This window comes from Geotrypetes seraphini, chromosome 8 (assembly GCF_902459505.1).
Source record: "Geotrypetes seraphini chromosome 8, aGeoSer1.1, whole genome shotgun sequence".
Taxonomy (NCBI): Eukaryota; Metazoa; Chordata; class Amphibia; order Gymnophiona; family Dermophiidae; genus Geotrypetes; species Geotrypetes seraphini.
This window is the reverse complement of record NC_047091.1, coordinates 165,290,843-165,316,537: the sequence shown is the minus strand read 5'-3', so window position 1 is coordinate 165,316,537 and position 25,695 is coordinate 165,290,843. Positions and strand designations below refer to the sequence as shown.

At 45.0% G+C, this 25,695-nt stretch overlaps 1 protein-coding gene across 7 annotated transcripts in view; it reads right to left on the bottom strand.

Annotated features, from left to right (window-relative positions):
* Positions 1–25,695, bottom strand: part of ACACB (acetyl-CoA carboxylase beta) — a 272,288-nt gene that overhangs the window by 188,780 nt on the left and 57,813 nt on the right. For all 7 annotated transcript variants that reach the window (XR_004540311.1, XM_033954376.1, XM_033954378.1 and 4 more), the window contains 7 exons: positions 24,838–24,947; positions 21,690–21,771; positions 19,583–19,681; positions 14,425–14,534; positions 14,207–14,317; positions 11,946–12,155; positions 10,553–10,723 (listed from right to left, as the gene is read on the bottom strand). Coding sequence is in view for 6 of the 7 variants with exons in the window: in XM_033954376.1 (XP_033810267.1) it covers positions 10,553–10,723; positions 11,946–12,155; positions 14,207–14,317; positions 14,425–14,534; positions 19,583–19,681; positions 21,690–21,771; positions 24,838–24,947 (893 nt within the window). In the remaining variant the exon portion in view is untranslated. The remainder of the gene's footprint in view (positions 1–10,552; positions 10,724–11,945; positions 12,156–14,206; positions 14,318–14,424; positions 14,535–19,582; positions 19,682–21,689; positions 21,772–24,837; positions 24,948–25,695) is intronic.

Here is a 25,695-nt window from a genome sequence, read left to right as displayed (position 1 = left end):
CTGTGCATCCCCAGATCCTCCCCTTCTCCATCTCAGAGGCTCCCCTCACCCTCCCTGCCCACTCCTTATGCTTATTCGCTTCCTATCATGTCTTGGAAGAGTCAACCTGGCGTCCAGCAGAACAAGAACCCTCCAACCCTCTTCCTGCAACCATGTTCCAGGATATTTTAACTGACAATCACTCCCTTTCCCCGTTTTGTATAGAAAATTTGCATAGCCTATGCCGCCTACAATACTTAAAACTAAACTAAACTAAACCTTAGGTTTGTATACCGCGCCATCTCCGCAAGCGCAGAGCTCGGCACGGTTTACAGAGTTAAGAGGAAAGGAACTACAATAAGGGATAAAGGAGAGGGACTAAGATGAAAGAGAGGGACAGAATACTGGAGAATGGGAGGTGATTAGATTTTTGCAAAGAGCCAAGTTTTCAAGTGTTTGCGGAAGGATTGGAAGGAGCTTGAGTTTCTGAGTGGGGATGAGAGATTGTTCCAGAGTTCTGTGGTTCTAAAGGGGAGAGATGTTCCAAGTTTTCCTGCGCAGGATATACCTTTTATAGAGGGGAATGATAGTTTCAGTTTTTGGGAGGGTCTGGTGGAGTGTGGTTTTGAGGAATTCCAAAAGAGTGGGATAACGGGAGGAAGGCGCCATGTAGGATCTTGAAGGCTAAGCAGGCACATTTAAAGAGGACTCTGGAGTATACTGGGAGCCAGTGAAGCTTGGAGAGGAGTGGGGAGACTTCTACCCATGCAGCTGTGAAAGCCATTTCAGCTCAATCACCTTGCACCTCCAGGACAATCTCTACAACTACCTCATCAATACTTCCTGCCAACAACCTCTCTGGGGACAAGGTGAAAGACACAGTCACCAAGATCAAGGGAAGACTGCTGAGAACTTCTAATAGCTATTACACTTTCAAATTTGTTGGTTATGCATACCATGTTCCACCATACAATGTATTCTACTTTAGATAAGTCCTTCTAACAGTGCAAGATGTTTTTAATAGCCAAGAATAATAAGATGGCACTAAAGACATGGGAAGGAGGCACCGGGGGCACTCAAGACATAGGAAGGAAAAAGAGGGAGGGAATAGAAAGGGACAATTCTTGGTCCTGAGTGCAGAAAGAAAGAAATGAAAGAAAGGATACAAAGACAGAAGGAAACGCAACCAGAGACTCATGAAATCACCAGACAGCAAAGGTAGGAAAAATGATTTTATTTTCAATTTAGCGATCAAAACATGTAAGTTTTGAGAATTTATATCTGCTGTCTATATTTTACACTATATTTGTCTATTTTTCTATAGTTACTGAGGTGACCGAGCTCGCGGAGATGGGGCGGAAACAGCGTTTTTAAATTTTAGTCTAGTAGTTTGCCGGTCCACAAAATAATACTTTTATTTCTGCCGGTTCACGGCTGTAAAAAGGTTGAAAAACACTGATATAGACACAGGTAAAGTTTCTCTCAATAAAGTGTACCATTTAGTGCACTACGTTTAGTGTGCCCCGGCTTGAAAAAGTTTTCAAGACACTGGCCTAGGCAATTCCATTTCCACTCCTTTCTCTTCTGCTTGATTATCCAGTCCCACTGGGCAATCACCTAAACCTACTCTCCCACAACAATGGTCACCTGCTTCACCCAGACCACCTGGAGGCTGAGCAGGAGGATATCAAGTATAGCCTCCTAGGCCCCTTCCCATACTCACAAAAAATCACACTTGTCCACTCCGCAAGAAAACCTACCTCCAGGAGATCCTTCCACTCTAAAGGTCCCAGCTTGCATGTTGGACATAGTGATAAGTGGAGATTCGTAAATATATACACCACACCTCTTCATAAGTTTGACTTACCTCCTGCATCTGTCACAGTCTGGCTTTAAAACTTCCTCCAGTCATGTTCACCTAGCAGCAATCACTGCCTACTGCAATCCTGTGAACAAACAAGTCTCTCATATTTATATGGGGATTTACAAATCTCCACACCACTATGTCCACCTCATCCAACCTGGGACCTTAACATCGCCTTCTCCCAACTCACGATGCCAGCCTTCGAACCTCTCATCCTAGCCTCTCTCATGCATCTCACCTGGAAGATGATGTTTTTCATTGCCATTATGACCACCAGAAGTATCAGAGAGCTTCAGGCTTTAGTCACTTACCCACCATATCTTCAATTCCTGCCTAAGAAAGTTCTCCTACACCCTCATCTTCAATTCCTCCCAAATATTGCCTCCAAATTCCACATTTATCATCCATCATGATTCTCAACTTTTCCCCACTCCCACTCCCTCCCCAATACATCACCAGCTGGAGAAGCCTTCCACACATTGGACTGCAAGTTAGACATATGCATATTGAGATCTTTAAGTTTGTCCCCATACGCTTTATGATAAAGACCACACACCATTTTAGTAGCCTTCCTCTGGACCAACTCCATCCTGTTTATATCTTTTTGAAGGTGCAGCCTCCGGAATTGTAAACAATATTCTAAATGAGGTCTCACCACAGTCTTATACAGGGGCATCAATACCTCCTTTTTCCTACTGCTCATACCTCTTCCTAGGCACCTAGTATTCTTCTACCTTTCGCCATCACCTTTTCAACCTGTTTCGTCACCTTAAGATCATCACATACAAACACACCCAAGTCCCGCTCTTCTGTCGTATACTTAAGTTCTTCACCCCTTAAACTGTACCATTCCTTTGGGTTTTTGCAGCCCAAATGCATGACCTTGCATTTTTTAGCATTAAATTTTAGCTGCCAAATTCCAGACCATTCTTCAAACTTCACTGGATTTTTCTTCACGTTATTCACACCGTGCAGGGTGTCTACTCTATTGTAGATTTTGGTGTCATCTGAAGAGAGGCAAATCTTACCCGACAGCACCTTCATCACTTTTTTCCCCCCAAGATGGAGTCCGATTAGGACGTCATCTACATTACCTCTATTATTTATCTATTTTGTTTTTTAATTTTGGTAAGATTTTTTACTTAAATCCTTTTTCTCATTTACTTTTTTTTAAGATTTTTTACCCTGCTGACAATTTTTAACTTCTCTAATGGTTTTAGTTAATTATTATTAATCCTGTGGCCGTTCTAACTTGACCAGTTAGACCGTTGGCGTTTGTTCAGCCGAGCCCCTACTGCCTGTGATGGCGAGATACAGAGGATCGTGGTCTAATCTTCCTTCTCTTTCCACCAAAGGTTTGAAAATGAGACTGTGGATCTAAGCTCCTCTGCTCTGTGTGGATTTTGACTTAGGGCCCACCACCGATACTGACTGTTATGGAACGTTTGTCTGACGGTTGGGGGCCTTGCTTCCTGCTGTCTTCCCTCTTTATTCTGGACGGCTGTTCCGTCGCAGCTTGATGACCATCATTGGGGCAGATTTTTGCCATCATCTGAGGGTTGATGTGGCCAATGAATGCTTTCTTTGCCGACTTCCAGCCTGCATCCAGCCTCCGGGGTTTCTACCAATGCCCCGTTTGGGTTTGGTCTTGGATTCTGCTGCTTTGCGTTTGGATCCAGTCATCATCTTCCAGTTTCTACTTCATTTGAAGGGATCTGATCTGGATGTAACATAGTAACATAGTAGATGACAGCAGATAAAGACCCGAATGGTCCATCCAGTCTGCCCAACCTGATTCAATTTAAATTTTTTTTTTTTTTTTCTTCTTAGCTATTTCTGGGCGAGAATCCAAAGCTTTACCCGGTACTGTGCTTGGGTTCCAACTGCCGAAATCTCTGTTAAGACTTACTCCAGCCCATCTACACCCTCCCAGCCATTGAAGCCCTCCCCTGCCCATCCTCCTCCAAACAGCCATACACAGACGCAGATCGTACAAGTCTGCCCAGTAACTGGCCTAGTTCAATCTTTAATATTATTTTCTGATTCTAAATTTTCTGTGTTCATCCCACGCTTCTTTGAACTCAGTCACAGTTTTACTCTCCACCACCACTCTCGGGAGCGCATTCCAGGCATCCACCACCCTCTCCGTAAAGTAGAATTTCCTAACATTGCCCCTGAATCTACCACCCCTCAACCTCAAATTATGTCCTCTGGTTTTACTATTTTCCTTTCTCTGGAAAAGATTTTGTTCTACGTTAATACCCTTTAAGTATTTGAACGTCTGAATCATATCTCCCCTGTCTCTCCTTTCCTCTAGGGTATACATATTCAGGGCTTCCAGTCTCTCCTCATACATCTTCTGGCGCAAGCCTCCTATCATTTTCGTCGCCCTCCTCTGGACCGCCTCAAGTCTTCTTACATCTTTCGCCAGATACGGTCTCCAAAACTGAACACAATACTCCAAGTGGGGCCTCACCAATGACCTGTACAGGGGCATCAACACCTTCTTCCTTCTACTGACTACGCCTCTCTTTATACAGCCCAGAATCCTTCTGGCAGCAGCCACTGCCTTGTCACACTGTTTTTTTGCCTTTAGATCTTCAGACACTATCACCCCAAGGTCCCTCTCCCCGTCCGTGCATATCAGCTTCTCTCCTCCCAGCATATACGGTTCCTTCCTATTATTAATCCCCAAATGCATTACTCTGCATTTCTTTGCATTGAATTTTAGTTGCCAGGCATTAGACCATTCCTCTAACTTTTGCAGATCCTTTTTCATATTCTCCACTCCCTCTTCGGTGTCTACTCTGTTACAAATCTTGGTATCATCTGCAAAAAGGCACACTTTTCCTTCTAACCCTTCAGCAATGTCACTTACATACATATTGAACAGGATTGGCCCCAGCACCGAACCCTGAGGGACTCCACTAGTCACCTTTCCTTCCTTCGAGCGACTTCCATTAACCACCACCCTCTGGCGTCTGTCCGACAGCCAGTTTCTGACCCAGTTCACCACTTTGGGTCCTAACTTCAGCCCTTCAAGTTTGTTCAACAGCCTCCTATGAGGAACTGTATCAAAGGCTTTGCTGAAATCCAAGTAAATTACATCTAGCATATGTCCTCGATCCAGCTCTCTGGTCACCCAATCAAAAAATTAAATCAGGTTTGTTTGACACGATTTATCTTTTGTAAAGCCATGTTGCCTCGGATCCTGTAACCCATTAGATTCAAGGAAATACACTATCCTTTCTTTCAGCAACACTTCCATTATTTTTCCAACAACTGAAGTGAGGCTCACCAGCCTGTAGTTTCCTGCTTCATCCCTGTGACCACTTTTATGAATAGGGACCACATCCGCTCTCCTCCAATCCCCAGGAATCACTCCCGTCTCCAGAGATTTGTTGAACAAGTCTTTAATAGGACTCGCCAGAACCTCTCTGAGCTCCCTTAGTATCCTGGGATGGATCCCGTCTGGTCCCATCGCTTTGTCCACCTTCAGTTTTTCAAGTTGCTCATAAACACCCTCCTCCATGAACGGCGCAGAATCTACTCCATTTTCTCATGTAACTTTGCCAGACAATCTCGGTCCTTCTCCAGGATTTTCTTCTGTGAACACAGAACAGAAGTATTTGTTTAGCACATTTGCTTTCTCCTCATCACTCTCCACATATTTGTTCCCAGCATCTTTTAGCCTAGCAATTCCATTTTTTATCTTCCTCCTTTCACTAATATATCTGAAAAAATTTTTATCTCCCTTTTTTACATTTTTAGCCATTTGTTCTTCCGCCTGTACCTTCGCCAAACGTCTCTCTCTCTTGGCTTCTTTCAGTTTCACCCTGTAGTCCTTTCTGCTCTCCTCTTCTTGGGTTTTTTTATATTTCATGAACGCCAACTCTTTCGCCTTTATTTTCTCAGCCACTAGGTTGGAGAACCATATCGGCTTCCTTTTTCTCTTGGTAGATGGTAGTCTCTGGGAGTCTGGCTGCACCAGTTTGGTTGGTTTATGCTTGCTCACAGTCATCACACCACACGAGCCAAGAGATAAGTACTTTGACTGATGAGCTGTTTAATCGCACTGGGCTGTAAACGCTAATCTTGGGAACTGCCTGCAATAGACTGGGATTAGAAACATAGAAACATAGAAATTTGACGGCAGAAAAGGGCTATAGCCCATCAAGTCTGCCCACTCTTCTGACCCACCCCATTAAGTCTGAGTACTAATGACCTAGTTCCTTAACTCTACCCTCGTAGGGATCCCACGTGTATGTCCCATTTATTCTTAAAGTCAAGCACGCTGGTGGCCTTGATCACCTGCATTGGAAGCTTGTTCCAGTGATCTACCACCCTTTCTGTGAAGAAATACTTCCTGGTGTCACCATTAAATTTCCCTCCTCTGAGTTTGAGCGGATGCCCCCTTGTGACAGAGGGTCCTTTGGGAAAGAAGATGTCGTCTTCCACCTCGACATGTCCTGTGATATATTTAAATGTCTCAATCATGTCCCCCCTTTCCCTGCATTCCTCTAGAGCACAGGTGTCAAAGTCGGTCCTCGAGGGCCAGAATCCAGTCGGGTTTTCAGGATATCCCCAATGAATCTGCATGAGATCTATTTGCATGCACTGCTTTCAATGCATATTCATTGGGGAAATCCTGAAAACCCGACTGGATTCCGGCCCTCGAGGAGGGACTTTGACACCCCTGTTCTAGAGTGTAGAGCTGCAATTTGTTTAGTCTTTCTTCGTACGGGAGACCTTTAAACCCGGAGATCATCCTAGTGGCCATCCGTTGAACCGACTCAACTCTAAGCACGTCTTTATGGTAATGTGGCCTCCAGAATTGCACACAGTATTCCAGATGAGGTCTGACCATGGTTCTGTATAGTGGCATTATGACTTCAGGTTTGCGGCTGATGAAGCTTCTACTGATGCATCCCATCATTTGCCTTGACTTGGATGAGGCCTTCTCTACTTGTTTGGCAGCCTTCATGTCTGCACTGATGATTACTCCCAAGTCTCGTTCTTCTGAAGTCCTAGCTAATGTTTCTCCATTTAAGGTGTAAGTTTTGCATGGATTTCCGCTGCCGAGATGCATGACCTTACATTTCTTAGCGTTGAAGCCCAGCTGCCATGTCGAGGACCAGTTTTCCAACGTAAGCAGATCCTGCGTCATACTATCCTGCCGATTGCTTTCACTTACTATATTACATATTTTGGCGTCATCAGCGAATAGTGTTACTTTACCCTGAAGCCCTTGTGTCAAGTCCCTTATGAATATGTTAAAAAGGAATGGACCCAGGACTGAGCCCTGTGGCACTCCGCTGGTCACATCCGATGTCTCAGAAAGGGTGCCGTTGACCACCACCCTCTGAAGTCTACCACTCAGCCAATCATTAACCCATGCAATTAGTGTCTCACCTAACCCCATCGATTTCATCTTGCTTAACAGTCTACGGTGTGGGACGCTGTCAAAAGCTTTACTGAAATCCAAGTACACTATGTCCAGAGATTCTCCCGAGTCTAGCTTCCCTGTTACCCAATCAAAGAAGCTGATAAGATTGGATTGGCATGACCTATCCTTAGTGAATCCATGTTGACTGGGATCCCTTAGATTCCCCTCGTCCAAAATCGTGTCTAATTTTCCTTTAAGTAGTGTTTCCATGAGTTTACACACTATTGATGTGAGACTCACTGGTCTGTAATTCGCAGCCTCTGCTCTGCATCCCTTTTTGTGCAGAGGAACGACGTTGGCTGTTTTCCAGTCCAGGGGGACTCTTCCCTTACTTAGGGAGAGATTGAAGAGCATGGCCAACGGTTCCGCCAGTACATCACACAGCTCTCTGAGCACTCTTGGGTGCAATTTGTCCGGTCCCATGGCTTTGCTCACCTTGAGTCTTAACAGTTCGCTGTAAACCTCAGCTGGCGTGAATTCAAAATTCTTAAATGGGTCTTCCTTGCTTTGCTTTGCTTCCAGCTGTGGCCCGTGCCCTGGTGCCTCGCAGGTATAGACTGAGCAGAAGTAATCATTCAGTAGTCTGGCTTTATCGGAATCTGTTTCCACATAATTCCCGTCTGGCGTTCTAAGGCGTACTATCCCGTTTGTGTTCTTTTTCCTGTCACTAATATACCTGAAGAAGGATTTGTCCCCTTTCTTAATATTCTTTGCTAGAGTTTCTTCCACTTGAACTTTGGCCTCCCTGACTGCTGTTTTGACCGCTGCAGACCTTGTCCTGTATTCGATGTTAGCTTCTTTTTCCCCGGTTCGTTTGTATGAAAGAAACGCTCTTTTCTTCTCCTTGACGAGGTACGAGACCTCATCAGTGAACCATCGGGGTTTCTTTTTCCTTTGTTGTTTATTTGCCGATTTTATGTAGCGGACAGTTGCCTCGTGAAGGGTCGATTTTAGGGTTGACCACATGGCTTCCACATTATCAGTTGCTTCTTGGGCCTGCAGCGTCTGTTGGACGAAATCTCCCATACGTGCAAAGTCAGTGCCCCAAAAATTTTATTTCCCATTTTAATTTCCCATTCTTATTTTTCCTGGATATATTTAATTTTATTGTTTTCCTTCTCTTCTCTTTTTATTTTCTTTGATTTTATACTTTAATATTGGATTTTGTAGTTCTCTTCTATTCCACCTTTCTGCACACCTCTTACTTCCATATGTACTATAATTTAGATTGTGAGCCCGCTGGGACAGAGAGGATTAGCTCATTTTAATGTACTAGTACTGTAAACTGCTTAATATATTAAATTTAATAAATCAAATATCGCTTATAAAAATGTTAAAAAGAACAGGCCCAAGAACAGAACCTTGAGGCACATCACTGGTAACATCCCTTTCCTTAGAGCGATCTCCATTGATCACTACCTTCTGTCGCCTTCCACTCAACCAGTTCTTGACCCATCTCGGTTTATTTATTAGACGTCTATGGGGAACACTGTCAAAGGTTTACTAAAATCTAAATAAACCACATCCAGCTCAATCCCTCTATCCAATTCTCTGGTCACCCAGTCAAAGAAATTGATCAGATCTGTCTGACAAAACCTACCTCTAGTGAATCCATGTTGCCTCCAGTCCTGTAGTCCACAGTCTTCCAGAAACTTCACCATTCTCTGTTTTAAAAGTGTTTCCATTAATTTGCTTACTACAGAAGTCAGACTCACAGGCCTGTATTTCCCTACTTCTTCCTTACTTTCACTTTTTGGAGAGGGACCACATCCACCCTTCTCCAGTCCTCCAGTACCACTCACAACTTTAGAGGATCATTGAAAAGGTCAATCAGCAGAGCCACCAGAACTTCCTTAAGTTCCTTCAGCACCCTCGGATGTACACTATCCGGCCCCAACGCTTTCTCTACCTTGAATTTAGCTAACTCCTTACGAACACAACCCTCTGAAAATCGATCAGATCTACCACTTCTCCATCCCTATTTGCATTTATCTTCTGCGATACCGCTCCGGCGATTCAGCCGTGAACATAGAACAGAAATATTTGTTAAGCAATTCAGCCTTTTCTTTATCAGCTTCTACATATTTCTCCCCTTCATCTTTGAGTCTCACAATGCCACTTTTGCACTTCTTCCTTTTACTGATATATCTAAAAAAAATGTCTCGTCTCCCCATTTTACCATGTCAGCTATGTTTTCTTCCATTTCTATCTTTACTTTCCTGACTGCTCAACCAGCCTCTCTTAACTTTTCCAGATATTTTTGCCTGTCTTCCTCTTTCTGTGATCTTTTGTTGTTTATGAAAGCTAACCTCTTATTCCTTACCTTCTCTGCTACTACTGGGGTGGAGCAGAGAGGAAGAAATGCTGTGCAGGAGAGAGGGGAAAAAGAGAGAGATGGATCTAAGGGCAGAAGAGAGTGAGGATGCTCTACAGTGAGAGGGAGAAATGCTGGTCCATGGTAGGAGGAACCAATGGACAGCAACTGATTGAAGAAGAATTTGCAGAAGACAGAAAAGCAGAAAAAAAAGAAACTGGAGAAATAAATCTCCAGACAACAAAGGTAAAAAAAAAAAAAAAAAAAGAAATTTACTGACTGAAATACGTTAGCTTTGGGCAATGTATATAGTCGATGTCTTTGTATCGTGTTCAACAGAAAAGGAAATGCATTTCTGTTTTAATTTCTCCAGTATTTGCTATAGTTGATGTGGATCCCATGCACCGCCCGCTGAGGACCTCCTCCAAAAGGTGACCAGAATTCCCTTCTACTAATCATAGCAGTCGCTGGCAGCATCCTTGAGCCACTGAGGTGCCAGCAACTGTGGCTTAGGGACGTTGCTGCTGCCTGCCAAGCGGTTTTTTGGGGCACCTTCAGAGGAAGTCTTCAGCCGGCATAGCTTGAGGGTCCTCATCAGCTGGAGCATTTATATTTTATGCCTACATTAGAGGCTCCGGAAGAGACCCATTTACAAATTATGTATTCTTCCCAATTAATATTTCCAAATTATTAAAGTGTCTTTGCTTGTTTGTAAATGGGTCTCTACCAGAGCCTCTAATTCAGTGGCATAATTAAAGGAAATTTCTGAAGTTGATGGGGACAGGCGGGGATGGAAGAGATTCTTCGTGGGGACGGATTTGATTTCTGTCCCCATGCAACTCTCTAGTTCAGTGTATTCTCTGTCTCCATCTGCTGGTAGGAATGCATAACCCATCTGTGCCAGCCTAGAGGGATGCTATGGAAACAGTTATCATGAACTTGGACTTACCTGTAGCTGGGCAGCCGGTAAGTTCACATCGCAAATCATTTCTGTACAGGGATGTTCCACTTGGAGACGGGGATTTAATTCCAGAAAATGGAAGCTGCCATCTTCACTATAGAGATACTCAACGGTTCCTGCACTGACATATCCCACCGTCTTCGCAAGACACACTGCGCACTTAACAAAATGACCAACATATAGGTATATTTGAAATTCAAAGCTAAAATAAAACGCTTACAAGTCCCTACACATTGGACCGGTCCTATGACTCAGGTCATATGGCTACACACTTCAGTACAGGGGAGGAGGACATGTTGGTTTGGATCCATCAGAGCCAGTCAGGCCTAAGAACAAAAGAATGGTGCACTCAAGACTCGGCAAAAGGAAGCTGGACACATTCCACTTTTCTGATGGCTGCTTCTAGCCCAGGGGTAGGCAATTCCGGTCCTCGAGAGCCGGAGCCAGGTCAGGTTTTCAGGATATCCACAATAAATATGCACGAGATAGATTTGCAACTCAAGGAGGCAGTGCATGCAAATCCATCTCATACATATTCATGGTGGAGATCCTGAAAACCTGACCTGGCTCCGGCTCTAAGGGACTGGAATTGCCTACCCCTGTTCTAGCCAAACAGCAATGCTGAGAATGTGTCGAGTTGGCAGCAGCATCCCTTAAAAACTTTTCAAAGCATGACTTTTGGCTGTTTTGGCGCTGGCATTTCAGCAATGCTGAAATGCCGGCACCAAAATGGATTTATCCAAACGGCACTCAATTTTTACATATAAGTGTTCTTGTGAGGATCACCAATCAAACTCTCACCAAGATATATACCAAGCTCAGTATGTATCTCAAACTCCTCACCTCCAATGTATAATCCCCAGCTTCTCAGAAGTACCACCTGGGCTCAAGGCTTTATGTACTACCTCCTCACTGGAGCCGCTATCAATTTTTACTAACAAACTTTACTTTTAAGTTTTAACAACCCTTCTAGCATATTTCAAGGGTACTTCGCTTTTAATTGTGGTCTTCTTTTCAGGGAAATAGGAGCCAACAAGTTTCACCTACTGTGGTCCGATATGTTGGTGTAAAGCTTGCTAAGGGATGATAAGCCTTGAAAAAAACCTTCTGTAGGTGAAACATGTTGGATTTGTACAGTATCTTGGCTTGGGCTGTCACTGTCACACCTGTTAAAGAGTTACAGAATCTGCTTTCCAGCTTTCCACACATAAGTCTTTCAATTCAGACCTTCGCAAGATCGGTAAAACAAAAGAATCATCTAAGCATTCAGAAAACTACACTTCCCTGCTCCCATTTAGTAACTGGCAATGGTGGGCTCTGAATTGGAAGAGACCAATAAAGAAAACAAGCTGTGGTGTGTCCAAGAAGCATCGTATCCTACCTTTTCCATGTACTCAAATATGGAGGGGGAAGCTACGGTTGCTGGGGCCTCCTCGATGATCTTCTGATGGCGCCGTTGAATGGAACAGTCACGGCCAAAGAGAGAAACCGCGTTCCCGTACTGGTCAGCCAGGAGCTGCACTTCCAAGTGTCTGGCATGCTGAGCAAGTTTCATCACAAAGATCGGTGACCCTGGGGCTTCGGTCTGAACCTAGGGTGATGGTAGAAGGCCGAAGGATTGTGAAGAGAGATTAGGTTCTTAAGTTGCTAATACCCCAAAGAAAGGGGGAACCGAGATAAGCAATTAAGACGGTTTCCATATCACAATCAAACAAAACAAATTTTCCAGTTTAAATGCACACTGATGGAACACGCTCACTTCCTTAACCCCTCGTAAGCATGCAACGGCAAGCTACCTTCAAGCCAGTAAAACTTAATAGGGGAAACGCCTCAGATGCTGCAAAGCTAACGTTGCTTTGAGATTAAGAAAGAGATTAAATTGTTCATTAGCTCCCTTTCAGCTTTCTATCATTGGCAGCAACTGAGGCATTTCCCTATTAAGTTTTACTGGCTTGAAGGTAGCTTGCCATTGCATGCTTACGAGGAATTAAGGAAGTGAGCGTGTTCCATCAGTGTGCATTTAAACTGGATTTGTTTTGTTTGATTGCGAATTGAGTTTCCAGTCCCTCTATTTTTTTGTTTTGTTTCCATATCACATACATAAAATCTTATTTCCTTGCAATTTCCACCTGTAACGTAGACATGTCTGGACAACATCATAAACATCCCCCCATAATAAAATATCAGTATATCAAAACAAAATACATCAATTTAAAAAAAAAAAAAAAGACTTCAGGTCGAATAATCAAATCCAAAGTAGGTAACCAGACCGATTCACATTTGCATGCAAAGCAAAAAAGTCTAATTCAAACAATTCAGAAATACAAACAGGCTTTAAATCATACATTACTGTCAGGAAAACCTAAAGAGGATATTATCTAATCCAATCTTCAGTTTATATACCGGGTCATCTCCCAAAGGAGCTTGACTTGGTTTACAATTGATTAAAATTAGAAAGATATAATAGTGGGCCTGAGAGACTGCTATTGGTATATCATTTCCAGAAACAGCACTGATGCTTAAAATTGAAGGTGTAAAATTAAAAAAATAAAAGAATAAAATATGCTGTTATTTCAGCACTTCGGCAGCTAAACTTTTAAGATATTGTGTAAACAACCAAGTTTTTAAACCTTTCCGGAACTGTTGAAACTGGCCTGTTAATCTGATAAGTCAGGAAGCTTATTCCAAATTTCAAGCAATTTAAATGCAAAAGATTTACTAAGCTTCCCAGCACATTTAAGTCCTTTAAAAGAAGGGAATGATAATTTATATATTGTTGTAATTCTCAAATAACAGGATCTAGTAGCATTCTAACATAAAGGGATTGAAGGATCAAATATTCCATAAAGGAACTTAAAAACAACACATATGCACTTAAACTGTAGCATTAGCATAGGAAGGCTTGGGAAATAATTGTGTTTTCTGCATTTTCTTAAAATTCATCCTCCCAATACAGAATCGCAAGATACCTGGCAGGGCATTCCATAATTAGTGGACTGCTTCTATGAAACAGCGAGAGAGACTCAAGGAATACAGCTCTTAGCAGTTCCCTGGGAAAGCATTGGTGGACTACATTTCCCAGGATGCTTTAGCCTCATTTTACTTTATGAAATGAAATTTCACTGTGGATATCCTGAATTCTTGACTGGCTGGGTGCAGTGGCGTAGTAAAAGGGCGGGGGGGTCCACCCTGGGGGCGCCGTCTTGATGAGGGTGCAAGCACCCGTCCTCTACCCCTCCGCTCCTTCCCCACCTCCACTGCTGCGTTGGTGCGACGCTTCCCTTCCCCGTATCTCTGTGGCGTTCCTGGTGCGAGCAGCAACCCCACCTCCCCCCCGCCAAGCTGGTGTTGTGCCAGCATCAGCTCTTCCTCCGATGTCACTTCCTGGACCCGCACCTAGAAGGAGCCAACACTAGCGCGACAGCAGCTTAGGGGTTTGCTGCTGGTGCCAGGAATGTTACATAGGTATGGGGGGGGGGTGAAGGGACGTGGTGCGAGAGCGGGGGGGGGGCGCCTCTCTCACTCGCTATGCCACTGGCTGGGTGAGTTCCAAAGATTGGATTGAAAACCAGTGGTCTAACAGAAATGAAGGGGGGGGGGGTGAAAGAGAGAAATAGTCCAACCTTCCCAAAGGGCACTTACCTGCCTGAAGAGGTTGGGAAAGTCATCTGAACAGTCAGCTCGTCGTATGCCTTTGCCCCCACCCCCTTCGGAGGCTTTTATCATCACGGGGTAGCCAATTCTTTCCGATGCCTGATTACACAACACACGACAGGACAAGATTCAGCTCCCCACCATTAGTTTTCGTGTCATAACACAAGAGAAAACAACAGGCTTAAAACCCCAAAATCTGTATTTACCTCTAAACCTTCATCCACATCTTTCAAGCAACCTTGTTCATACACCTCAGGTGGAACATTGATAAGTCTATCATGCTTATGATCATCTTTGGTCAAGTCCACCGTCAAACCTACATAATCGTATCAAAGAATTAACTATGCAGAAAACAAACAAAAAAACAATGCAGAAACTTTTTGAGACCATAACAAAAAAACTCTATTACTACCTGCCATACCAAATCAAAGGATGCCCTAATGCAGTTTATTGCAAACCGTGCACCACCTGAGATTTTAGGCGTGCTGCGAGACGCGCGGCGAGGAGAGGCGCCAGCTGATTGCCCACAGGACGCGCCTCTCGCGACGAGCGGAATAGCCTGTAGACCATCGGCTGGTGCCTCTCCTCACCGCACGTCTTCCACGCTAGCACCCCCCACTGGCGGCTCATGGCCCATCTAGAGGGCCTCTGTGTGTACGCGGACATCGTTGCGTCGACGTCCGCGCACTTCCAGATGCCTCGCGCCGCGGCCGCTACGTGTAGTGTGATGGGGCTCCACAAAGTTTGCGAGACACTGCCCTATGTGTGCTTAGCATGTGGGAAAACACGCCAGAAAACATGTTAAAGCGTTTTGCAGCAATTTTCCCCTTTCACACATTCCAACTACCATGTTTCCCCGAAAATAAGCCCTAGCAGATTTTTCGGGTTAGGTCTTAATATAAGACCCTACCCCCAAAATAAGCCCTAGTCCCGGGATTTGCCAGCAGTTTCCCTTCCCTCCCTCCCATCCCTTGTGCAGCAGGACCCTTGAGAGATCACCCCCTTTCCCCCCACGAGCACCCATACTCGCCAAGCAGCCGAATCCCCATCCTTCCCTTCCTCCCATCGGAACCCGGCCGCGAGCCCTACTTACCTCCCTAAGCAGCGTCGGGCCGGCAGCACTAACATGTTGCTTCAGCCTTATCCACCCATGAATTCACTCTGCTGCGTGACTAATGATGTCATCAGTAACGCGGCAGAGTTAATTCAGGGGCGGACAAGGCCGAAGCAGCCTGTTAGAGTGCTGACGCCCCGACACTGCTTAGAGAGGTAAGAAGGGCTCGTGGACTGGTTCAGATGGGAGGGAGGGAAGGATGGAGATTTGGCTGCATGGCGGGTGCTCAGGGGGGAGGGGAGTATTCACTCAAGGGTCCTGCTGCACGAGGAATGGGAGGGAGGGGAGGAAAGATGCTGCACATATGGGGGAGAGAAAGGAAAGAGAAAGAATTGGGGTAGAGAGGAAGGGAGAAATGATCATGTACATACCCAAAAAAATAAGACTTAGTGCTTTTTGGGCCTAAAATTAATATAAGACAGACACTGTCTTATTTTCAGGGAAACACAGTATGCATTTTTTTTTTTTTTGCAGGGGGGCATGTCATGGGTGGGGATTGGGTTTGGAAACATTATCCAGTTAGCACATTGCAGCAGTGCATGCTAACTGGATAATGTGGAGTTAACACAGGAGCTCCTAAATAAGAGGTGGTAAATGGTCACCACAAGTACCTTGTGCTAATGTGAAGATGAGCGCGTGACCCACAAAGAACCAACTTTTATACAGTGGTAAATCTAGACAGTGTGCCAGAAAGTCTCGCAATAGTGCCATGTTAATTCAAATTTTGCTAAAGCTTTAGTAAAAAGGCCCAAAGTATATTTGTGAAATTATGGTTCAGTGTGATCTGTCTTATTCAAAAAAAGAAAAAAAAAAAGGGGGGGGGAGGAAAGGAAGAGGGAACAGCTGATATTTTTTTCATTTATTAAATTACTGGTATTTGGATTCTCTATAAATTGTTATTCCGATTATCGTATATATTCGAATATAAACTGAGGTAATCTATCTCTCTCCCCCCCCCCCAAAAAAAAAGAGAAGGAAAAAAGGCTGACTTGAATATAAACCAGGGGGGGTGGGGGGAGGGTGTTAATATTCAAGTGCAGTGCCGTACCAGGCTCTGCACCCTCGCTACTCTACCAGGCTCTGCATCCAGCCCCCTCACTCATTCCATCCCCTGCCTTGCCAGTCTCTGCATCCAGCTCCCCTCCCTGCCTCCTTCCCGATGACTTGAAGGCCTCCAATGGGCCTGCTGTGAGACCTGATGGTCCAGCGGTGGCCAAGACAGGAGGGATCCCTCCTACCTCCTGTCCCAGCCAATTCTTAATTATTTTTATCTCCCTCCCGCCTCCCCCGCATACCTTGAGCATCCCTGATGGTCCAGAAGTGAATCGCGACAGGAGCGAACTTCCTTCGCTCCTGCCCACGCAGAACCGCTAGCTAATTGGCTGCCTCAAGGTCTCCTGATGTTGCCAAGGTTGGACGATTCAAGGCCAATTCAGCAATGAAAGGCCGTGCTGAATCACTTTAGAGGTCGAATCACTCACCCATTGTCCGATCCAAAACATACGACGGGCAGCAATCAAAAAGGCCAAGGCTTTCCCCATGACTCTGATAATATCATAAAGGGCATTTGCTATGTAGTTCATTCCTGCCAGCACGAGCTGAGACAGGAGCTCATAGTCTGTCAGGCTCTGGTTTCTTAGTAGAATATGAGGCTCGAGCCACGAAGGAGACTGCGGCTTCAGCCTTGACCCCCTAAGGTCAAAGCCTCTAACTGCCTCCTGAGGATGATATCCATTCTGCTGTCCTGCAAATATTTTAAAAATCACCCCTCCCTCACTGGGTAGGGAAGTGCGTTAGGTCACCTGGGCTACCAGGGAATCCACTTCTGGCACAGCAAGCATTTGCTGGAACTCCTGATCCATGGGATACAGTTTAGTCATGGTTTTAGCCACCCTCAGGAATTCTTCAGGGGTCTCCAAAGGCTCTGTGATTAAGACTCTCATATCCGGGTGCCATGGAAAAAGATGCGAGCTGAGCCCGGACCCCGCTCAGAAGAGAATACTGTAAAGATGGGGTATGAGAAGGGTCTATTTTTAGTTAACAGAGAGGCTCGGTAATGATCTCCATTTGGGGCCAAGGACCTAAAAAGTCAGTGGACAGAGGGATCTTCTCCCTGATCTATAGCCGATAACTCTTGATCCTCTGAATAGGAGGATGTCACCCTTCAAAGAAGCCTCACTTTGAGACAGTAAAGGGATCAGATTCGACCCCTCATCCTCAGAGTGTCTGAATGACAAATCATAGTCCAGAAAAGTCTCTGCTTTTAGGGAGGAAGGGCTCCGAGTCTCCAGCAAAGTCTGAGCGCTGGTCTGATGCGGTATATAAACTTAAGGTTTAGTTTAGTTTAGTTTACGGACTGGACCGGTGGATTTCCACCTTGTGCATAAGCCTGCCAGAGAACACTAATAAACTTTGGGGTAAAGGCCTGAGGGGGCAAGTCCCCTTGTCCCTTAGGGTGGAGCAGATGCCTTTTCTTGGGCTGGGAACCTTCTACACCCTTAAGGTGTTCAGAGGCGCTGTCTTGGGACCCCGGGTGGTGTTTCACTCCCCCCAAATGGACCCATCTGCCTTTCTCCAACCTAGAGGTCTGCGTAGGAGCCATGCCCGAAGCTCCCGCCCCTCCTTTCTATGCTGCACGGCACATGGTGCACAAGCACTCTTCAAATCACCCATCCAGCACAAATAAGGCATGATATAGGGATATTAAGGTCTGAGGCAATTTTGAGGCTAAACAAGGTGTTTTAAGAAAGTATGAGAAAGGGGGGGGAATCATTGGGAAATCCAAGATGGCCACAGCCTTTTGGTGCCAAAAAAACCCTTTAAAACACTTCAGGGCTGACCAAAATTCCCTAAAAATAGAATTTTAGGGGTGGGGGCGGGCAAGGCTCTATCTGTGAAAAACTGTATTTTGACTTTTCTAAACATCCCCCCACCTCTAATTTTCCCCATAAGCTGTCACAGCCTGTACTCGCAGACCGCATGCAGGAGAAAAGGTGCTGCAGCCTGTCTCATCTCCTTGACAGAGTAGCTGGATCTAGAAGGATTTTCTGCCTCAATCCACTGGTCAGCCGTCACGCTGAGATCTTCGGGCTGCCAGTCGGACCTCAGACTGAACTTCCACCCCCCAGGCTGCAGCGACCATCAAAAAGTAGGGGGCCAAATCCACCGTGAGCACCCCGAAGGACGCTATTGATGCCTAACAGCCTGAGCTCAAGCTCCTGACAGAGTCGAGGAAGCAAGCAAATGCTGAGGGGCCCGAAACCCTGAGCTCTACAAATATTCAGCAGGCTGAACAGGTCCCCTGAAGGATGCACCGAGTCTGCTGCTCTCCAAATAGGCCCAGCTGGTCCTGGAGCAGCATAAATCCCATGAACAACCGAGAAGAACCACAAAAATAAAGAAATAAAAGGGAACAGATCAGAACACTACCTTCATGAGCGAATACAGAAGAGGACAGCAGAGACCAGGGAGAAGGAGGAGGAGTTGAAAAGCTGCAATTGACATCTTCTGCAGAGTGCTCACGAGCAAGCATGGACAACCCTATGGTTCAGCATATCATTCCTATTGCATTAGAAGTAGCTTTTTTTCTGCTGGACTTACCAGACGCACCCAGCAACCTGATAGGATTTGTACAGTCCACAGAAGTGCTGAGTCAAGGGACCAAATGTGCCAAGGTCAGATCTCTGACAAAAAGTAATTCAATGCGAATAGGGAGCCTGACGGAAACTACAACTCTGTGCCCAGGAAGCAACTAAAGTAACCGGTGTCAGGTCAAAAGTGTGCCGGGACAAAGGCGCGAGCAGACAACTGAGCGCAGCGCAGAGGCGCGCACCGAAGAAAAACATTGTTTTTAGGGGCTACGACGGGGGGTGTGGGGGGGAAACCCCCCCCCCACTTTACTTTATACAGATCGCGCCGCGTTGTGGGGGCGTTGTGGGGGGTTTGGGGGGTTGTAACCCCCCACATTTTACTGAAAACTTAACTTTTTCCCTGTTTTTAGGGAAAAAGTTACGTTTTCACTAAAATGTGGGGGGTTACAACCCCCCAAACCCCCCACAACGCCGCCGCGATCTGTATTAAATAAAGTGGGGGGGCTCCCCAGCAAAACCCCCCATCGCAGCCCCTAAAAACAGTCTTTTTCTTCGGCGCGCGCCTCCATCTTGCGCTCAGTTGTCAGCGCGCGCCTTTGTCTTCCGCGTTATTGTCTATGAACCAAAGTAACCCCCAAACAGAAAAAGGCAGCAACGTACCACTTCCACTCCAGGACAGTGTTGGAATCTGGATAGTCTGAGCAACAATGGTGGAAGCAACTTTGTCTCCTAATGCCCACATAGCCTCAGCCGGAGGCCCTATAAGGAAATCAGAATGTAAGTGCCAGGTTACTATTATTTATTCAAACAATGAGACACACAATAACAGGAAGTTTGAAAACAGCCACACAATAGACTTCTGTAGTTCAGAACATACATAGCAAACAGCAGCAGGCCAAAACAAAGTTGTCCATCCAGTCTGCCCAGTTCTTTCCAGTTAAAAACATATTTTTGCAGATAAAACAGTGTATAGCCAAACTTTTTTAATATTGCCATGGGTATACTATATGTGCGTTAACATTAGGATTTAAATTTCCTTTACTTGAATCCTGCTAGATCAGTCTTCACCACAGTGTTGAACAACCCCCCCCCCCCCCCCAGCATATGGACGTACAGGAACTGAACTCTTTCAGCGACAGTATGCTACGTGGTCCTGTCTATCTTTAGAGATATACTGTGGTGGAGGCTACTGAGCACATCACATATTAATATTTTTAATTAAGTGTTTATAAATAAAAATAAAAAAAAATAGAGAGGCATTGACATATGCATTGACGTATGCCAGTGACAAAGCAGCTCAATGGGACGAGCACAAAATCTCAGTTCAAAAACCCTTAAGGGAAACACTGCAGATGTACTTGCAAACAGCAGCAGTTATAGAACTATTTAACTTAGGGAAGGAGAGAGAGAGAATAGACAAAGCTCAGAAGAAATACCTCAATGTTGTAATCTTCCAGGATGTTGCAGGATGCAAAGAAAGGAAATTAACAGGTATGAATAAATTTCACCCCTTTAAGGACCTCTGCCAGCAAGCCTCACCAAATGAGAGCCAGTGTGGTAAGGCTTAACTAGGTTAAGGATCATGGCCCCAAGGACTTGACCGCTAGGGATGTGGGCCATGGAATGCACCTGAGAAAGTCAGGGCTATCCCAAGAAAAACCTGCTACAACCAGTCCAAACTGCACCACAGCTGGAGGCAGAGAAATACTGAAGAGTTCCAGATATACCAACTTTTATACCAGTGACATCGCTGAAAGAGCTCAGATTCTGTACCTCCATCTGCTGGCAGATGGACACACGCAATTGGTCTGAACTAAACAGCTGCAAGGGAATGGGGGATTGTGGGAATCTCGCAGAACCCACGGGATTCCCGTGGGTATGGAAGAAGTTGCTGAGGGATTCTTAAGAGTGGTGTCGTCAAAATCTCTGGTGACTTCAGAATGAGCCTTGGAATGAACAGAGAGGCAATTTGAGCCTCAGACTGAGGCTTAGAATGCCAAGAGAGGCAGCTGGAACACCAGACTGAGGCTTGGAAATTCATTGGTTGAATAGCAAATATCTAAAAAAAAAAAAACACACAACCCCCTTCCCCCAAAACAGGAGGCTGTTGGGGTTGGGAAGAAATAGAGGGCTGTGAGAAAAAAAAAAAATAAATAATAATAATAATAATAATAGCATTGACTCCTGTGGGTATGGGTAGGGATGGAATGGATCTTAATGGATACAGGTAGAGATGGGTTAGATTCCATTGGGGATGAGCAGGGATGGATGAAATTTCTGTCCACGTTGTAGGAATGCCACAAAGGAAGCACACACACGCAATCTTAAGAGTCGAGATATGATTCTCAATAAAAAGAGGGAGAGACCATTCATTTGGAGCGTCTCCTCCCGATTCTAAGATTGCGTGTGTGTGCTTCCTTTGTGGCATTCCTACACCACGTGCAACTCTCTAGTCTGGTCTGGTCTAGAAAAATGAAATGGAAGTTTATCTAACCTGACTGGAGGTGGTCCTAGGGGCAACGATTGAACTTATGCTTGCAAAATAAAACAGGAAATGTGTGTGTACCAAACAACAGGTGTAAATGTGCATGTGTATACTTTCCTCGAGATAATTTTCCTAGGGAAAATATAGGCATATTTCTATTTTTGAAAACTGGTGTCATTTCTGTGCATACCAGACTCGCAAATTTGGTACACTGTTATAAAATTATGCTGCTGTGCAACCATATCGTTTTTCCATTTATGTTCAAAAACAGCAAAGTATTACCCAAGAAAGCAATTCCATGTTTCCGCAGCAACTCTGGAAGTTTGGGGTTTTCCGATGCATGACCCCAGCCTGCCCAAACAGCCTGGTATAAAAATCAAATAAGGGTGAAAAAGTCTTAAGCCATCTGCACCAACACTACATACTTCAAACCATTTTTCTTCTGCCCAGCTTTAAGTCAAGATTTTATAGTTATCAGTATTACGAGGACTTCTATGAATATACCAGACTTATAAATCAAGCATTAACCAAAAAAGTGTAGCACTTGCAAGCCATACTAGATTCCCACCCCCCAAAACTGTGAGTTTGGTCAGGTATGAAGCTCTTTTTCTGTATACAGTACTCCCCCCAATATTCGCGGGGGTTCCGTTCCAGGAACCCCTGCGAATGTTGAAAAACTGCGAATACGGTTTTTAGCGGGGGAGACAGGAGAGGGCAGCTGGAGAGGCGGCGAGTGAAGGAAATTACTCGCGGTATGCTCCGACTGCCTCTTCCTGTACTAGTCGGGCCTCACCATTCAGGAGCTGCTTTGACACGCAGAATGGCACTAGAACTTTTGGCAAATGAGTGATGTACCAAAATATTGGGATATTTGATAGCATACTGAATGATCACAAAAGGCAATGAGAACCACCAAGTGAGAGATTCTAAAATCCCATTTTCAGTTATTTTACTAGAGGGCCAATGCTCAAAGGTTCTAAATAGAATGAAATTCTACGCAAACCTAGTGCAGGATAACTGTCGCCGCGTGCTCAGAGTAATCAGAATACAAATTAATACCCTATTATAATTGTGGCATTAATTAGCTGCTCAGTAATCTGTGTGAACTTTCCTGTCAGTGCCTAAGTTCTGATTGGCTCAGACACGGTCAGGTAAGCTGATGTTTAAAAAAAAGGCCATGCATCTGCCCCTTACCCCAATTTCTTCCCCTAAGAAATAAAAAAAAACAAAGAACCCCCCCAAACAATTGCCTCCCTCCCCCAAAACCTAAAAAAATTCCCAGTGGTCTGTTATAGAACCCTCCCAGACCTTCACAAAAAGCCCTGGTGGTCGTGGGTTCCCAATCTCTTAGGTGCTCCCCCCTCCCCGATCCCTCCATACCTCTGGTAGGAAGTATGCTTACTCCCTCCTGCTTCTGGGCACCATCTTCAAAAAATGCAGCACCCCACACGGTACATCCCGGATGCGCTGGGCCTAATTACCATAAAATTCCAATTTTCTTTATTCTTTGATATACCATTTATCAGACAGATACCTAAACGGTTTACAAAGGAATGAGTCTAAAAAAATGTTTTTGTTTTTTATTTTAAATTCTTATCTAAAATTAGAAATAAAGGGAAGAAAATAATTAAAAAGGGGGCATAAACCTTATGTGGTAGTTAGGCACCGAGCTTGGTGTCATTTTGAAGATGATAGCTCACAGAGGCATGGAGGGAGTAGGTATGGAGGGAGGCATGGAGGGGTAGGTATGGAGGGGTCACTGCTAGGCCACCAGGGATGAATAAGGGGGGATGGTGTCAGTAAAGACCTGGATGGGGCTCAATGGACCATCAGTTTGACGGGGGGAGAGGGTGACATTGCTGGGGAAGCCTGTCCAGGGCAGGGTGATTGAGCTGGTGGGAGAGAAGGGGTGCTAAGACACCTATTCTCTCGATGAACTCTTCTAATGCTTCGCAGACCTGGGATTAGGTTTCTGGCATTAAATGCACCAGTCATTTTTTTTGTTTGTTTTTTTTTTTTGGGGGGGGGGGGAGAATTCCTGTGAGGTTTTTAATGTCCACATTTAAATCCATCTGTCATGAAACCACTACAGTATTCAGTGGCAGTGCTAATCCAGCACTAATTACCTTTAAATGCTGATGTTAGGTTTTGCAGTATGTAATAACTTCAACATCGAAAACTTCCCATTTGCCATAATAGTGATCCTCAGAGGGTTAAGCTACCCCAATGGTTCATTTGATATAAATCATTGAACCCGATCTTGACTGGGTCAACTTTTTTTTTTTTTTTTTTTTTTTTAATTTAAATTTTATACTTTTTTCAATGTGTTTCAATATATTTTCTACTTATTGTTTCAGTAGTTTCCTTTATTTTTGTTCATATTCATATTTAATAAGAGTACTTAGCTTGAATGTTAACAGCAAGTCTTAAGGGAGCGCCTCTACCAACATGCTCATGTTTCAAATCGTTTTCGTCAGGGCTGAGGCTCCCGGGGTTCATAGACAACGGCGCGAAAGACAAAAGCGCGCGCCGACAATTGAGCGCAGCGCGGAGGCGCGCGCCGCACAAAATTACAGTTTTTAGGGGGCTCCGACGGGGGGTTTTGTTGGGGAACCCCCCCCCAGTTTACTTAATAGACATCGCGCCAGCGTTATAGGGGTTTGGGGGGTTGTAACCCTCCACATTTTACTGTAAACTGAACTTTTCCATAAAAACAGGGAAAAAGTTAAGTTTTCAGTAAAATGTGGGGGGTTACAACCCCCCACACTCCCCAAAACGCCCCCACAACGCGGCGCAATGTCTATTAAGTAAAGTGGGGGGGTTCCCTCCACGCCCCCCCCGTCGGAGCCCTAAAAACAGTAATTTAGAATGGCGCGCGCCTCCGCGCTGCACTCAATTGTCTGGGCGCGCCTTTGTCGCAGCGCGCTTTTGACCCGACGGTATTAAATTATCATGCGTTCAAGAGATCGCTCCTCTCCGTAAGATAGCGCTATTATGGCAAACTGATCTTACAAAAGTACTGGAAGTTTTTGATGTTGAAGATAGGTTAGGTTAAGTTTTGAGCATCAGACAAGCACTCTCAGGCACTGGAATGCCAGAATAAATTAGGGGCTCTCTTGGATTCATCATTAAAAATGGCTCCTGACAGATTTTGCATTTACAGAACAAAAAGGGGAGTGTGGTGTAGGGGTTAGAGCTACAGCCCCAGCACCCTGAGGTTGTGGGTTCAAACCCTGTGTTGCTCCTCGTGACCCTGAGCAAGTCACTTAATCCTCCGCTGCGCCAGGTACATTAGATAAGATTATGAGCCCCCCCCCCGGGACAGATAAGGAAAAATGCTTGAAGTACCTGTATGTAAACCGCTTTGACGATATACAAGTCCCAATCCCCTTTTCCCAAAATGATGGTGTCCTTCAGAAAATCATTGTACCTGCACAGGTCTGCGCTTGGCGATGTCCACTATCAACTCCACATTGGCATAATTATTGTTGTTGGGTCCTCCGGGGACAGGCACATAGTGGTCTGCCATTTTGATGTATTCTGAATAAAAAACAAGGGGGGGGGAATAAGTTCGGGAAACGACAAGGTGTGCAACTTTCAGGTAGCTTACTCCAAACTAGAGAATGACACAGGAACAAATTTGTCCCCGTTCCTACAGGGTCTCAATCTACCCGTCTCATCCTCATGGGTTTTGTCACTGTCCCTGGCCCTGCCCCATTCCTGTAAGCTCTGTCTTAACTACACAAGCCTCGAACACTTATGATGTTAAAGTGTTTGAGGTTTGTGCAGATGAGGACGGAGCTTAGGCATTGGTGGAATGAGGCATTATGACATCACAGTCTGAGCTCTAGAATGTTGCTACTTATGATTTTAAAGCTTTTGAGGCTTGTGCAGATGAGGACGGAGCTTAGGCATTGGTGGAATGGGCATTATGACATCACAAGCTCAGCTCTAGAATGTTGCTACTTAGGATTTTAAAGCTTTTGAGGCTTGTGCAGATGAGGACAGAGCTTAGGCATTGGTGGAATGAGGCATTATGACATCACAATCTGAGCTCTAGAATGTTGCTTGCAGGAATGTGGCAGGGACAGGAAAGAATTCACTGGGATGGGACGGAAAATGAGTTCCCGCGGGGACGGGGAAAAATTTGTCCCCGTGTCATTTTCTACTCCAAAGGGAAGCACTAACAGTGAGGAAATGCCAAGGCCAAATGTTCAGCATGCTCTCAGCATCCAACAGTCAAATTAGAGAATGACACAGGGACAAATTTTTTCCCCATCCCCGTAGG